The sequence below is a fragment of the Eublepharis macularius genome, chromosome 6 (genome assembly GCF_028583425.1).
Source record: "Eublepharis macularius isolate TG4126 chromosome 6, MPM_Emac_v1.0, whole genome shotgun sequence".
Lineage (NCBI taxonomy): Eukaryota > Metazoa > Chordata > Lepidosauria > Squamata > Eublepharidae > Eublepharis > Eublepharis macularius.
Window position 1 is genome coordinate 29849064 of NC_072795.1, and position 14623 is coordinate 29863686.

The 14623-nt window shown below is 40.6% G+C and overlaps 1 protein-coding gene across 7 annotated transcripts in view; it reads right to left on the reverse strand.

Annotated features, from left to right (window-relative positions):
- Nucleotides 1-512: 512 nt before the first annotated feature.
- The window catches only part of SCHIP1 (schwannomin interacting protein 1), a 594363-nt gene continuing 580252 nt past the window's right edge, over nucleotides 513-14623 (reverse strand). For 4 of the 7 annotated variants that reach the window (XM_054982444.1, XM_054982446.1, XM_054982448.1 and 1 more), the window contains 4 exons: nucleotides 12340-12463; nucleotides 6492-6585; nucleotides 4730-4780; nucleotides 513-1270 (listed from right to left, as the gene is read on the reverse strand). In XM_054982444.1, the coding sequence (XP_054838419.1) occupies nucleotides 1219-1270; nucleotides 4730-4780; nucleotides 6492-6585; nucleotides 12340-12463 (321 nt within the window). In that variant the 3' untranslated portion in view covers nucleotides 513-1218. The remainder of the gene's footprint in view (nucleotides 1271-4729; nucleotides 4781-6491; nucleotides 6586-12339; nucleotides 12464-14623) is intronic. The other 3 variants (XM_054982445.1, XM_054982449.1, XM_054982450.1) reach the window with 1 other exon arrangement.

Below are 14623 nucleotides of genomic sequence, written 5' to 3' on the forward strand. Positions count from 1 at the left end.
AAGGGTTATGCTCCAAGTAAATTTAGAGTGGCTTCCTTTGCCTGGTTTAAGACAAAAATAAAATCATTGGGAGATCCAGTTATGGACCTCTGCATAATGTGAAGACTAGACTTTATATGCTCAGCTATAGTTTAGGGCAGAAGTATGACACTTACACATATTAAAACACATGAGGATTGCAACTGTGTTCTCAGCCAAAAGACAAGAAGTGATCAATTCCCATATCAAGTAGTGTTTAATTCAAGTTTAGTTACACAATTCCATTTTTGAAAGTTTCAGCCCACACAATTTTTTGAAAACTTTAAATGTATTTTTGGACCTATTTCACATTTATCTATTAGTGTTCTTATGAATGCCAAACAGAAATATTTAAATGTTATATATTCTACATGTTAATAAAACTGAGATATGAAAGAAGAGACTTTTGGTGGGGGGGGGGGTGACAAAAGAAGAAATTTCACATAGATGAATATATCATGCCTTCGAACTAGTCAACAAAAAGACAGATCATATGAAAGAAATTTTTAATTTTTATTTTACATATTTATACATAAAACTTTCAAGGTAACTCTTTCAACCCAACTGCATGTTAATAGCACATCTAAAAATGAACGCCAGGTAGTCAACATTCACAAAATGTTGAAAACTGATTAAAATATACATATTACTGAAAGCTACAACTTCACTACGAGGCAGGCATGTATGTTTTTTGTTAACTTGTATAGCACCGTCAAATTACAATTGCATTTGTTTTAAAACTACGGTGAAACAATAAGTAGTAGTCAATGGTAAAATACTGTTAAACTTAAAAATCTCTAAAATAAACAAAAATAAAAGATAAACTACCCTCTCTTCTTTTTTCATGGTTTGCAATGTTTATAAGTACTGTACATTTTGTTCTACAATAAGATTATTGAACTGTCCAATATTTAGTGGCACAAGTAAAAAAACAAAACAAATAAATTAAAAAGCATATAGGCCAATCACTGGACATAAAGCTTCAGACATCGGGAGCAATTCACCAAGCACTGTTGCTGCACATCCACTGTTAGTTTCAAGGGGGGGGCTTGTGCGGGGTTCCTGGGACTTAGCAGATCGCGCTCAGAATCAGTGACTAACACTGATTTCTTGTGCACCACCCGTGGAGCGTCAGCATTTGTACAACCACAGAAGCAAAAAAAAGTTCTAGGTCTTTCTCTAGTCTGATGGCTTCTCATTTTATTTTGCTGGCATTTTCTCTGCCATGTGCTTCTGCTGACTCTCAGCGTGTCTGCAGAGAAATGAGGAAAGCTAAGTTATTACAGAGGAAACAAGAAATGCTTCTTTTTTACATGCAGTGTTGAAAGCAAGTGAAAAAGAATAACATCCAGTAGTGTCTCTTCAGGTTAATTTAGTATTACAATCCTTCTTTTGCAATTACCTAGCCAACTGAAATGATCCTATTAATCAGACCTCTCTGGGCTACAGTTCCAGCATGAGGGAAAAATTAATCACAATCTTCAATAGTTTAAATTAAGATGAATACTACGGGAATTTTTAAGAAATTGCTTAAGGAAATACAACTGTAGGATGCAATGATATTCTAAGGAAATTTGTTTTTCACAGATGAGGGGGAAGACATGGGCAGTTTAACTTATTTTTCTTCCTATGGAAATTGGACTCTTTTGTCTTGAATCAATTCAAAGATAGGACAAGATGACCCAGTCTAGAATTCCAACCTTTCATGTGGCTGCAAAATTGGACTGCTCCAGCCCAAATCATACACCTTTTGAAACACTTTGTCCCAGAAATTACCTGACAGGATAATTAAATATTTAATTAATTAAATATTTAAAGTTTTTTTTTTAAAAAAAAATCAAGGTGCAAAATGACTTTCAATGTGAGAATCCCTCCTCTGGCTGATCAGGGTAGAAAATTAACAGGGCTGATTGTCTAAATACGAATGCAACAAAGTATCAAGCTTTCTTATTACTGCAGTTCATTTCGTTTATTAGGTTCTAAATTACTAAACAAATAATCTTTACACTATCAGGTTGCTCAGACATGCCACGTCATGTTGGAAAACGAGAATAAACCCCAATTATGTAACAAATAGTATTACCAGTTTAGACAGGCCACTTACCATGTTTATATTCTACTTCACTTCTCTGAAATTTAACCCTCAATGTGAAAGAACATCCAAAAAAATAAACAGAACATTGTGCTATGTATCGGTAAATTTAAGAAGATCTGTCCAATCATACTTATGAAGTATGTCCCAGACAATAGAAGACACAAGCCATTTTTGTTCTCTCCAGTATGAACAAGCTTATGTGAGAGCCTTCCTTCTACCAGGAGGACTTCTCCTCAAACAAACACCAGAGAGGACTTTCTCATTGGACAGAGAGGAAGGGGGAGGGATGCCAGACAGAAAGACAGACAAGACTGCATACACATACAAGATTGCCATTCTCTATATTCCCTGAGAAGCTTGCTTGAGATTTGATGTATTGGGAAATTCTTCTGAGAAATAGAAGAAGTAGAAAGAAGGCAACCAAGGTAATGCTAAGCGCTGAGTTGGATTTGAGCTTGACTGAAGATTTGTGCTGGGTCTGTGGAGGGGATCTGTGGATACCAACATCTCTTGATATTTATGTACATGATGTTTGCATGATGGAGCTAAACTCTGGCAGTGCTGTAATCTGCTAGCAGTTAGAAACATCTCTAGGCTGTTCATTGCAAATCTAGGCTGTATGCTGTTCACTGGTTCCAAAATCTCAGTCTTGGGATCATTTGTTAAGGCCTGGGAAGACTTTGTCATCGAGGCCGAGCTTTTCCACCTGCTCAGCTCCGCCCCTTGACTGCTGATGCCTTTAAAAGGAATTGCAATTTAGAGGTGCTGCTTTTTGCCTGGGGAAATTGGTTAGTTAATTCTTAATTGTTTGATTATTATGATAGGGTTTCATATTTGTTAACTGTCTTGGATGTTCTTTTGAACAGAAAGGTGGGATATAAAAAATAAAATATTGACTTGCACTGTGTAATCCAACTTGGGTCTCAGTGAGAAAGGCAGACTACAAACAAACAAATGAATCCTAATGCTGGCCATAGAAACCTTGCCCCGTGTTTGTTGCTTAACGCTCTCGTCCATTGCATCTGGTTGCATGCATTCACTGCAACATGCAGGATTTGCTTTGTTAACTTAGCCGTGCTGAGCCCAAATACATAGTTCCCATGTGTGCATAATTGGCTCACCAACATTGACAAGGCTTTTGTCTGGGGAGTCAATGCCTACTCACATGGCTGCATATGCCAGCCACTAGTCATGTATGTTTACAGACAAGATAAAGGGTGTTTTGCTTAACAGCGCCCACTGATGACATGCAAGCTTCTTGCAGTGATCGTATTCGGTCTATTTCATGGTATAACCTTTCTGAAGGAAAAAAAACCCAACCCTAGGAAAATTGTACTATAAAAAGTTTTGTTTCAATTTTTAAAACTAGATCTGCCAGATATCTTTAGATCCAAATCATGCCTATAGCCTCTGGCTCACCCTACCTCTGTTCATGACAAATTCTGTAACATGAGGCAGCATTGTGTGTTTATGTATTTTGCTGCATATTAACCATGCACACACAGCATGAGCTGTCAACCCTGGTTCTCTGCTGTGTTTTCAACCTGAAGATCAAATACATCTATTCAGCTGCTACATATTACAGAGCCTGCAGTGAAAATACCCTGTGAACACAAAGTGCCTTAAAAAAAACATTTCTAACTTTAATGAAAGATTCAGACTATTACAGAGCAATCCTAAGCAGAGTTACACTGGTCTAAGCCCATTGAAATGAATGGGCTTAGACTGGTGTAACTCTGCTTAGGATTGCACTGTTAGTTAAAAAAGTGCAGAACGTAGAGGTGTGCCAGTGCTATTTTTAAAAGCGTGAAGTGCCTTTCCCCTAAAAAAACAATTTAAAGTGTTCTTTATGAAACTGAGTCCTATCAGTGTTTCAAAACTTTCATCTTCAAAGTTACAATGCATTTAATGGGTCCCAAAAGCAAGAGGTGGGGAGAGAGAAGAGGAAAAATATACATTAAGTTTTGGGTGGCCAATGAAGCACTCCATCTCAAAGAGCTGTGTATACCAAAAGTCCCCATTCTATGTGACATGGTAAAAAATTAGTAATGTAATGAAGTTCAATCAATTGCATAAAAAAATGTTTACAGCATGTAAGCAGTCAAAATATAGGTTTGGTTTGGATCTGTGCCAGTTTTCCGCGGTTGCAAGTCCTTGAGTTCTCAGAACACAATTTTTCCTCCTCCCTCCTCCTATGGCATCTTGGAGTGCCCCCTAAATTCTGTTCCTGGGGGCCCCTCTCCATCCTGGGAACAGAATTTCAGGAAGTTGCTGCCAGAGGAGGGAAAATTGCACTACACAAACACAATCATTTGAGCCTGCAGAAAACAAGTGTGGGTAATTTTTGATTTGGAAGGGCTTTAGGATTTATTCTTTAAAAGTTGCAAATGTGACAGATGTTGTGTGGTAGGCAGCTGCAAGAAAGGAGATTTAGCATTTTTTGCTGCTAACTTATTTCAGAACCTTCCCTAACCAGACAATCCAAGAAATATGAAAGTTGTCTGGAACAGAGGGTGACAGAGGATTTATAGAAGGGGAGATACATAAGGGATGTACTGAATAAGGAAGGGTCTGGATTAAAGAGATCTGGAGAAGTGAGGTTTTACTGTATTTTACCTTGTCTGCAGCAATGGTGCTAAATTACCATGGTATTGATAGGGGGCCGCACTGTAAAAGAAATATTGCAAAAAATATATACATAGTTGGGTTTGTTTTTTGTTCAGATAGTCTCATCTCTGTCTGAAGTTGAAGAATGCATTTCTTCCCCCCTAGGGTTATACACACTAGCACAAGATGAGAAGCATTCAAGTGAGAGGTAAAGCGAGAGCAACAACAAGAGTAATTAATTTCATGTTCTTGTACATCTAGACTGAACACTTGAAATGAGACAAGCAATCTCAGCCACTCAACAGACCACACCCTGGCTTTCATTATAAAAAATGTAAGTTGCAAAACGTCTACCTCCCCAGTCTCATTTTCTCTCTATCAGATGCTGTCCTGTGGCATGAATAATGAAATACCTTATGTTCAAGACACATATATAGTCATTGGATACCAGGCTTATTGTTGGCTTTCAATCTTTAGTCCTTTGGTTAGAACAATTTTAAATGCTCCCCAAGTCCTATTGACACTTAACTTGGACTGATTTTGGCCCTTGTGAGTCAAAGGTCTGAGGGTCTTTTGTCCTGTCTGTTGCCAGTCCACTTCCTAGTCCAGACTACATATTTAATAGCAGCTTTTAGACAGAGGGGCAATATAGTTAGTAGGTTATGTTGCCTACCCAGGGTAATACGGAGCAGAAGAGAGTTACAAGATCTTGAACGAAAGATACTTTAGGAAAAGAACAATTAGCAAGATAAGAAAAAAGGATAGCATCTATATTATCAAGGTGTCAAGCAAATGATTTGAACAGAAATGAAAAGAGGTGGTATTCTAATTAAGATGGAGAGGAAGATTCAAGAACAGAAAGTTTCAGAGCAAGATTCCAGTCCAGTTGCACCTCAGAGACCAACCAGATTTCCAGGGAGCTTCCACTCTCAAAGCTCATACCCTGGATTTGAATCTTGCTCTTCTAAGGCAGACCAACATGGCTACCCACCCATCTGAAAGTATCTTCAGAGAAAGTTTCAATATCCCATTTTAGCACAACTCTTTTTCTCCCTTCACAAAGTCACCAAGTGTCCAGCTAGCAATAACTTCCCCAAATAAAGGAAAGCCACAGGAACATCCAGGTATTGAATTTTAAAGACAAAATGGTCCCAACGATCCAAGAAATGTTGATCAAGTATGTGAAAGGACAATATAAACTGCCAAAAAATGTTCTGCTATTGGGATATGCAAGGCTTTTTTGAGGGGGGAAGGACAGTTTGGTGTTGTGGTTAACAGTGCAGGACTCTAATCTGGAGAGCCGGGTTGGATTCCTCACTCTTCCACTTGAAGCCAGCTGGGTGACCTTGGGTCAGTCACAGCTCTCTCAGGTCCACCCACCTCACAGGGTGATTGTTGTTGTGGGGATAATAATTACTTTGTAAACTGCTCTGAGTGGGCATTAAGTTGTCCTGAAGGGCAGTATATAAATAGAATGTTGTTGTTGTTGTTATTATAACCACCAAATAGCTATGGCAAGAGGCACTTGCACAGATAGAAAACAGCAGCCAATGCAGTGCCATGGATGGCACAAAAGCCACTGCTGCAAAAATACACCCAGCTAGGTGCATTTGTGTGATTCAAGCGGGCATTTGGCAGGAAACAGTGTGATCTACTTGTTGGATGACACTTACAGATTTGTAGAACCAATCCCCTGCTCCCCCCTCCCCCTGGCCATTGACATAACCAGCCAAAGACCTTGAAACAGACCTACTCAGGAAACATTACCAACCTGGTCAAGTCTTCAATGTCTACCAGCATGGCATCTTGTTCTGTGTGCAATTCATCTCGAATAAGCAGCAGTTGCACCAGTTCTTCATTCAAGCCTGAGACCAAAAATAGGGAGGGGGGGGCAATAAACAAGTTTTAATTTTCATTTAGTCACAGCTCCTACACAGTGACTAATCTGTACAGAAATCCAGCAATTTGCCCAAAGACCAAAACAAATAGCCTCTTACATTTGGCTTGCATAGGGAGGCTGATGAGATAATGTATTAAGAACAGTGACTGGTATTGTGAACGACAAGCCTCAGCTAAAATATCAGTATGACTACTGTATGGCTCATAATGAGATAATCTCTTAGAAGACACGCACGCGTCAATCCTGACATGAAGAAGCAAGTCATACCCTGCCTGGCACATCCCAACTTGCTGGAGATAATGGAAACAGATCTGGGTGTGTGATCTACCACACTTGTTCTTCAATGAGAAGGTGAAGAGTTTGCTGTTTGAGGTTACTCAGAGGAAAGAATGCTGCTTTTGCTACTACCACAACAGCTGGCAATTACATGAGGGCATGCCACTATGTCATGCCCAATTCATGCCAGGAGAAAACAACAGGATGAATAATCAGCGAAGATCCTCATTGTAATAGGGTGACATGATAAAACATTATCTAAGCTGTTGCAACTTGGGGCTCAATCCAAGGCCTCGTTGCAGATATTTATATTCTCTTTGATCTCCGCAGGATTAGCACAGCCTTATTATATGTTGGACAAAAAGTGAGATGTGTCCTTAATCTTTCTGTTTAAGAAGGAATCTGAAAACACATAATGCAATTGTCATGTTTTATAAACTAGGAAATATGTAACACTAGACCACATGTACCATATACTTCAATGCATTCCTATGTGCTTGTTCATCGTCGATAGTTTAAAAACTGTTCCAAAACCATTTGGAAACAGTGGGTTTCAAAAAACATTTTCTTGCATTTAGATAAAACTATCCATTACGTGAGCTTATATATAATGGTGAAGTTTTAGCAGCACATTTGAGTGGTATTAACAATCTCTTCCTCTTTCTATGCTGATCACTGAGAATATGGATACTACCCTGTGTCTAGAATGGTCACTTATCAATTTGGCCTCGTATCAGCATTCATTATTCTATAATGATAAAGTATTATGTGATGTACACGAGCAAACACTGAGCCCAGGCAAATATAAATGTGCTGAATTCCGCAGGCTGCATAACGTCCTCTCTCTCCTATCTTCTAAAACGTCAGTTCTCTTCGCAGACCTAATTGAAAGAATACAGTGTTAACCACAGGTTTCCTGCAGTGCTGGCCCAACTTGTTGCAGGGAGGTGTAATTCTTTGCAGGGGGTGGGGGGGGGGTCTGCTCTTGAAGACTGAACCAGGGATTGGGAGCACCGCATATGGTTAAAGTCCCTGGGCACGAAAATACTGGATGAAAATACATGAAGAGATGCAAAAGATCCTCAAACTCAGATTTGAATTAAATCCGAAAAATATGCTCTTGAATATTTTACCAACTAATGTGAGAAAAGAACAAGGAGACCCCTTCTGTTATGTGGTGACGGCAGTGAGAGTACTATTTGCAGGAAAATGGAAGAACGATGCTTGTCCCAGTCTCCCAGACAGGAGAGATAAGATTCATGAATACGCTTCAATGGCCAAATTGACTATTTACTTACAAAACAGACCGATAACCAAGTTTTGGGGAAAATGGAAGGATTCTTCGATTACTTAAGCTAAACTAATTGACACAGAAGCTTAGAGGCAGGGAGGGAAGGAGAGAGAAGGAGAAATGTTATGTATTTAGGCATAGGGAAAACAAATATGTAATGTTTTGTTTATCAGGTCAAAGAAACTTAAATGTATTGCTTGTTTTACTCCCAAAACTATTATAACTGTACTGCTTATATACTTATTGGTTGTATAAGATGGTATAATTCTTAACTTAATGGCTAATTTAGAATCTGCATAACTTTTATACTATGCACTTACTTTATTTTCTTTAAATAAAATTCTTTTAAAAAAAAGACTCTGGGCAGCAGTGGTGGTTGTTTCCAGTGTGACACATAATGATGGTGCTGTACACACTGAGTAAAAAATAATTTGCCTGATTTTATTCTAAGGGAAGAGGAACACTGGACATAATGGGGGCAGTGATACTTGTATAATCAACAATGTTTAAGGTATAGATGGGAGAGATTTAATTTTGCAATAAAAGATGCATGAAAGGGGTGTTTGTGTAACCTCTTCCTTATCTTGTTTGCTCTGTTACTTGAAACACCTTTCTCCCCACCCAGATTCCCCATCCGGAGAGCCAGTCTGGTGTAGTGGTTAAGAGAGACGGGACTCCAATTTGGAGAACTGGGTTTGATTCCCCACTCTTCGCTTGAAGCCAGCTGGGTGACCTTGGGTCAAGGCGAAGCTACAAGTGACAAACGACACTTGAACGGCAAGTGTATTTCTCCTGGTTCACTTGCGCTCCACTCAATTCACTTGCTGTTCAAGTGTCATTCGTCACTTGTAGTTTGGCCCTCAGTCACAGCTCTCTGGAGTTCTCTCAGGGCCAAGCTACAAGTGACAAATGACACTTGAACGGCAAGTGGATTTTGTGGAGCGCAAGTGAACAGGGAGAAATACACTTGCCATTCAAGTGTCATTCGTCACTTGTAGCTTCGCCCTCAGACCCACCCACCTCACAGGGTGATTGTTGTGGGGATAATAATAACAAGCTTTGTAAACCGCTCTGAGTGGGTGTTAAATTGTCCTGAAGGGCGGTATATACATTGAATGTATTGTTGAAGGCTTTCACGGCCGGAGAACGATGGTTGTTGTGGGTTTTCAATACAGCCCGGAAAACCCACAACAACCATATACATTGAATGTTGTTGTTGTTGTTATTCACTTCCAAAATGGGTCAGGCTGGGAAGGGGGAAGTGCCTGCAGTGAGGCGGGGGTCATGGTAAGGTAAAAAGGTGAGTTTTGATCTCCTCAACCATATGACCTACAAACTGTACCAAACTGGCTACAACAGTGACGGGGCTGTATGTGGATTAGATGCCATCCACTTCCCCGTGCTCAACTTTATAACTAGTTAAGTGTTGCGGTTAAAAAGGCCCACTTAGGAACTCGGGGAGGCTCAGGTTCAAATTCCTGCGGAGCCAGGAAGCAAACCCAACAAATTTCGGCCTGTCACTAACTCTCGGCCTCATCTGTATCATGGGGCAGTTGTGAGGACAGGAGGAAGAAGAGAAGAATGGTGAATGCTGTCCTTGAGTTTCTTGAAGGAAGGGAGGAGTGATTTTTTTAAAAACAAGAATATCTGAAGCTACACTGAAGGAAGCACAGAGGGGAAGAACAAATATACAGCTCCTGTCCTGTCTACTTTGGACCTAAAACTGAGGGAGGAAAAAATCAGGATGACACATCAGTACAGCCTTCCTTGAACAGGAAGAAGCACTTTGAAGTTTACAATCTATGGCAGCTGCTCTTTCTTATTTGAAAGTGTGTGGAAAGCACACAATAAGGAGTAAGAAGAAAACGGGACCATAAAAAAATCACCCTGCTGGATCAGACCAATATAATCCAGCATCCTGCTTCCCACAGCAGCTAATAATAGGGCTTCCAGGCCCAGGCTGGGAAATTCCTGGAGATTTGGGAGGTGGGAGGCTGGAGAAGGCAGGGTTTGGGGAGGAGAGGGACCTCAGAATGGAATAACGCCATATAGCCCATCTTCCAAAACAGTTGTTTTCTCCAGGGGAACTAATCACTGTCACCTGGAGATCAGTTGTAATTCCGGGAGATCTCCAGCCACCACCTTGAGGCTGGCAATCCTAGCTGATAATGTGCCTATGAAGCCCACAAACAGGATCCTCTATTGCCCCCCTCCCCAGCAGCTGGCATTCAATGGCTTGCTGCCCCTTACTGCTAATAGCCACAAATGGACCTATCCTGGATGGAGAGTTCTAATCCCCGTTTCAAAGTCGGCTAAAATACAGGCTACCATCACATCATATGGCAGGAAGTTCCACAAGCTGTGTGAAGTAGTACTTCCTTATAGCGATCCTGACAAAGTTGTTTCTACATCCAGAAAGATATTGCAAGAAACAAGCTTTTTAAAGGGGCAATTCAGCCCAATTCAGTAGGTAAACAGGAGGATGTAGGACAATGAAAAATGAGTGCAGGTAAGCTTGAGAAGCTGCCCAGGTCAAGGGAAGAGTGTGGCTCATGAACTCAGGCATGGGTGAGAGGAAGTGACTGGGTAGCCTTGTGCAAATCTGATGTTACTTTTGTTGGAGTGATTCCACACACGTTGGATAATGCACTTCCAATCCTCTTTATAGATCATTTGGAACGGATTTTTGTGTGTGTGGAACAAAAAATCCACTCAAATGATTGATAAAGTGCATTAAAAGTGCATTATCCAACGTGTGCGGAATCAGCCTTGTACTATTTGTTAGCAACAAGGTTGTTTTAAGGATTAATTTAATGTACAAATTACAGCACTAAAAGAATGTTCGTGATTCCTTTTGAAGAATTAAATGCTGAAATCAAATTTTAAAAAAAAATGTGCCAGAGCTGTTCCTTGCTCAGAGCTTGCTTCAAAAATTAAAAGCTAAGCCAAGTCATGGTAGAATTGATTTCTAACTATTCTCTAGCAACTTCACTGATTTTCTAACATCCCAGAAGCAGTTGCAAAGCAGCCACCAGCACTAACAGACTTTAGGGAAGCATAATTCACATTTGGTCCAACGCAACTCAGCCGCTTCAGTAGGCAGCCACAGGGAAGGTGCTCTGATTAATTAATAAGTATACACTGATGCAGACTACAGAGAGATCTGCTGGTATTTGGACCCTCCCCAGTTTATTGCTAATTAGTTCACTATGCTGATGGAAAGGAGGTTTCTTTGTGAAAGCTCCAATGGAGAAAACTCCTGTGGACATATGTAACACCTCGACCGTTGCAAAAATGAAGTCATCTGTTCATGGATTTAGAACAGGAGTCTGGTGGCACAAAGACTAACAACATGTATTTCTGCAAAAGCTTTTACGAGTCAGAGCTCACTTCATTAGATGCACTGAAGTATTTTGTGTATTTTTATATACGCAATAATGAGGACAGTTTAAAATAAGATCCAATAAAAGAGTTCACTTGGAGCGGATGACAATTACTCCTAAACGGTTGCTAAACAGACCAGATAAAATGTAACATAAAATCTAGTGCAAGGTAAGAACAAAAGGAAGATCTGAACTAACCAGCATCCGTAAGGGGAGGGGGGATATGCAAAACATTATCACCTATAGTGAGTGAGGAATCCCAGGACCCTGTCAAGAGCTGGGGGGATGAACTTGTTATTGATTTTAATTCGGAAATTTTCTATGAAATGGAAGGAGAATGACTGAACCTCTTCTCCCCTATTTGCTTCCAGGTCCCATATAAAGGGGGAGAGGTGTGTAAAGACCTATGTGACAAGACGTCCGGTTTCCACTGTTTGTTCAGAATGTTTACCTCATACAATGGATACAAGCTCCCCCCCCCCTGCCGCTCCACCCAAGACTCAGACTACATCTTTATTTGATATAACATAGGGGGCTCCACAATACTTTTAAACAATTTCCCATGTTTGTAATTTAGTAGAAAATACAAGGGAGGAAATGTTGGGATCTCTTGTGAGCCTTCTTCTGGAAAGATTTTTTCCTCCCATGCCTGAAGCCATGTGTTAGTTATCACTTTTCACAGGCATCTTTCCCTCCTTCAGTTAAGCTGAGGTGCCATAAATAATGAAAGGAAAATATAACAGCAATGTAGGACTATTTTTCCACTTACTTTCTATTTGTGAATGTAGATCATTGACTATTACTTGCAGCTGCCCAATTGTCATATCTCTCAGGTCTGTGGGTTTTAAGCTTCTTTTCATCAAGCATTCACTTATATGAGGCATATGGGGCAGCTAAAGACAGAATTAAAAACCTTTTAGAGCAATGACACACATTTTCCCAAAAATAAAATTTCCTCTGCACATTTTCTCAGCATTCCTACTGCTAATGAACAGTAGGGGCCACTCATACAAACTTTCTATATAATTAGAGGATTTCCCAAATATGTAAAAAAAAAACCCTTTTAAATTAAATGTAGCTGTAGTGTAGTGGTAACTGGAGTGTAGGACTAGGACTGGAGTGACCTGGGTTCTAATTCCCATTCTGTCATAAAGCTTTCTGGGTGTCCAAAGGCTATCCTACTTCACCAGGCTGTTGGGGGAAAAACAGGGAACAGAGAATCAGGAATGCTGTCCTGAGTTCCTTGGAGGAAGGCAAGGTGAGTTGTAAGAGCCACGCACCTACAGCCTCCAGCTTGATAAGGACGGAGGATTCTTGTTGCTCACTAAGAAGCAAGGAGCATTGAAAAAAACTGAGTATCTTTAGTTTAAAGAACATTTTAAAAGGGGTGAAGGGAGTGAACAGTATCCTTGGAGGTACAAGGCTGTTATTTCCCCCTTCCTGAACCACATAAATATCCATACAGGGACCAAACTATAAAACCACCACCACCAGCAGCAACAATAACAGTATGCTGTTATGAGCAGCTTCCTATTATCCTAGCAATTGCATAATAGTTTAAGACTACAAAAGCCCAAACTAGAGATTAACTCTGGCATTAGTTAGCTCAGGTTAACAATGACCCAACTCTTATGTTTGTAAAGTCAAATGTGACATCAGAGAATCTTAATTCTCAAGTGTACTGTGGGTCAATTCTGCTCAGGACAGTGGCAAGAGAAGTGTAAGGCTGGGGTTGCCAGTCCCTCAGTGGAAACAGGGGATGCCCCACTCCCAGTCTCTGCCCCTTGCCACCACTCACTTGGCTAGTGGAGGAAAAAGGTGCTGGGAACAAGCCCAGGAGGCGGAACACTTCCTAGGGAAGCCCACAGCAGGCATCCTCCCGGTGGGGCGTAACGAAGACACTCCCATGAGTGACATCATTGTGTTGGCTGTGTGAATGCTCCTTTGTGCTTTGCTTGGGGCTGATTTGGACCCCCAAAGGGCCAGTTCTCAAAGACCTGGCCAAGCGTGAAGCACGGGAGCATTCCCATGGCCAGCGTGATGATGTCACTTCCAGAAGTGATGTCATCATGGTCCTGCCAGGAATGTGCACATGCACATCATGCACACAAAGATGTACAAATCAGTGACGACTGGGTCCCTCCTCCTCCCATCAGGAGGGTAAGGGGATCTGGCAATCCTAGCTCCACATGCAGCGTTACCATAGGTACTGAGAGGGGGGGGGGTCTCTCTATTTTTTACCCTCAACTTGCATTAACAACAGCAATAATAACAATAGATTCTTGGATAAAATCCGAGTCAATGAAGGACCAAAAAATTCCAGCCAAAACATCTGGTGGACTGTTAGAAAATCAACAACAGCACGCACGCACGCACGCACACAGTCTCAAACCACACACCACATAAATACAATTTCTTCATTCAACAAACCAATAGACATGTTTACCATATACTGGTTCACATACTCAAGAAAATGAGTTGGAGATAAGGTGGTAGGGCCCCAAAGTGATAAACAGGACTACACCACTTCAGATTGCAGATGCTGCAATCCAGCCTCAAATGCTTCTTTTCATTATTGCGTTCAAAAGAAAAAAACCCTCCAAACAAAAGCAAAAAACACTTGCACAGCAATGAGAAAAGTTCTACTCTCTTCCTCTGCTTGCTATTCCCATTTTCAATTTATTTTAACATGGGTGAACACGCCAAAATATGATTCTCCTCAACAATTTTTATTTTAGTTACATCATTTATATCCCGCCTTTCTGCCCAAGCAGGGCCACCAAAGCAGACAAATCTGAAGCAGTGCTCAACACTTCTACCACCACGTAACTGCAATTTCATTCCACTGCACTGCATTCATGAACCAGGTTACTAAATGATAGGATATTTTGGAGGTAATTTATTCATAGTTACCATACATTGGAAGTAACATGATGGCACAAGGTACATAACACGCCCCCCCTTCAAAACAGTATTTTACAGTGCTATCTTAAAAAGTGCTTGATCCTTCAGAGTCCAGTGCAATAAATGAGTTTAGAAGGGAGTAACTCTGG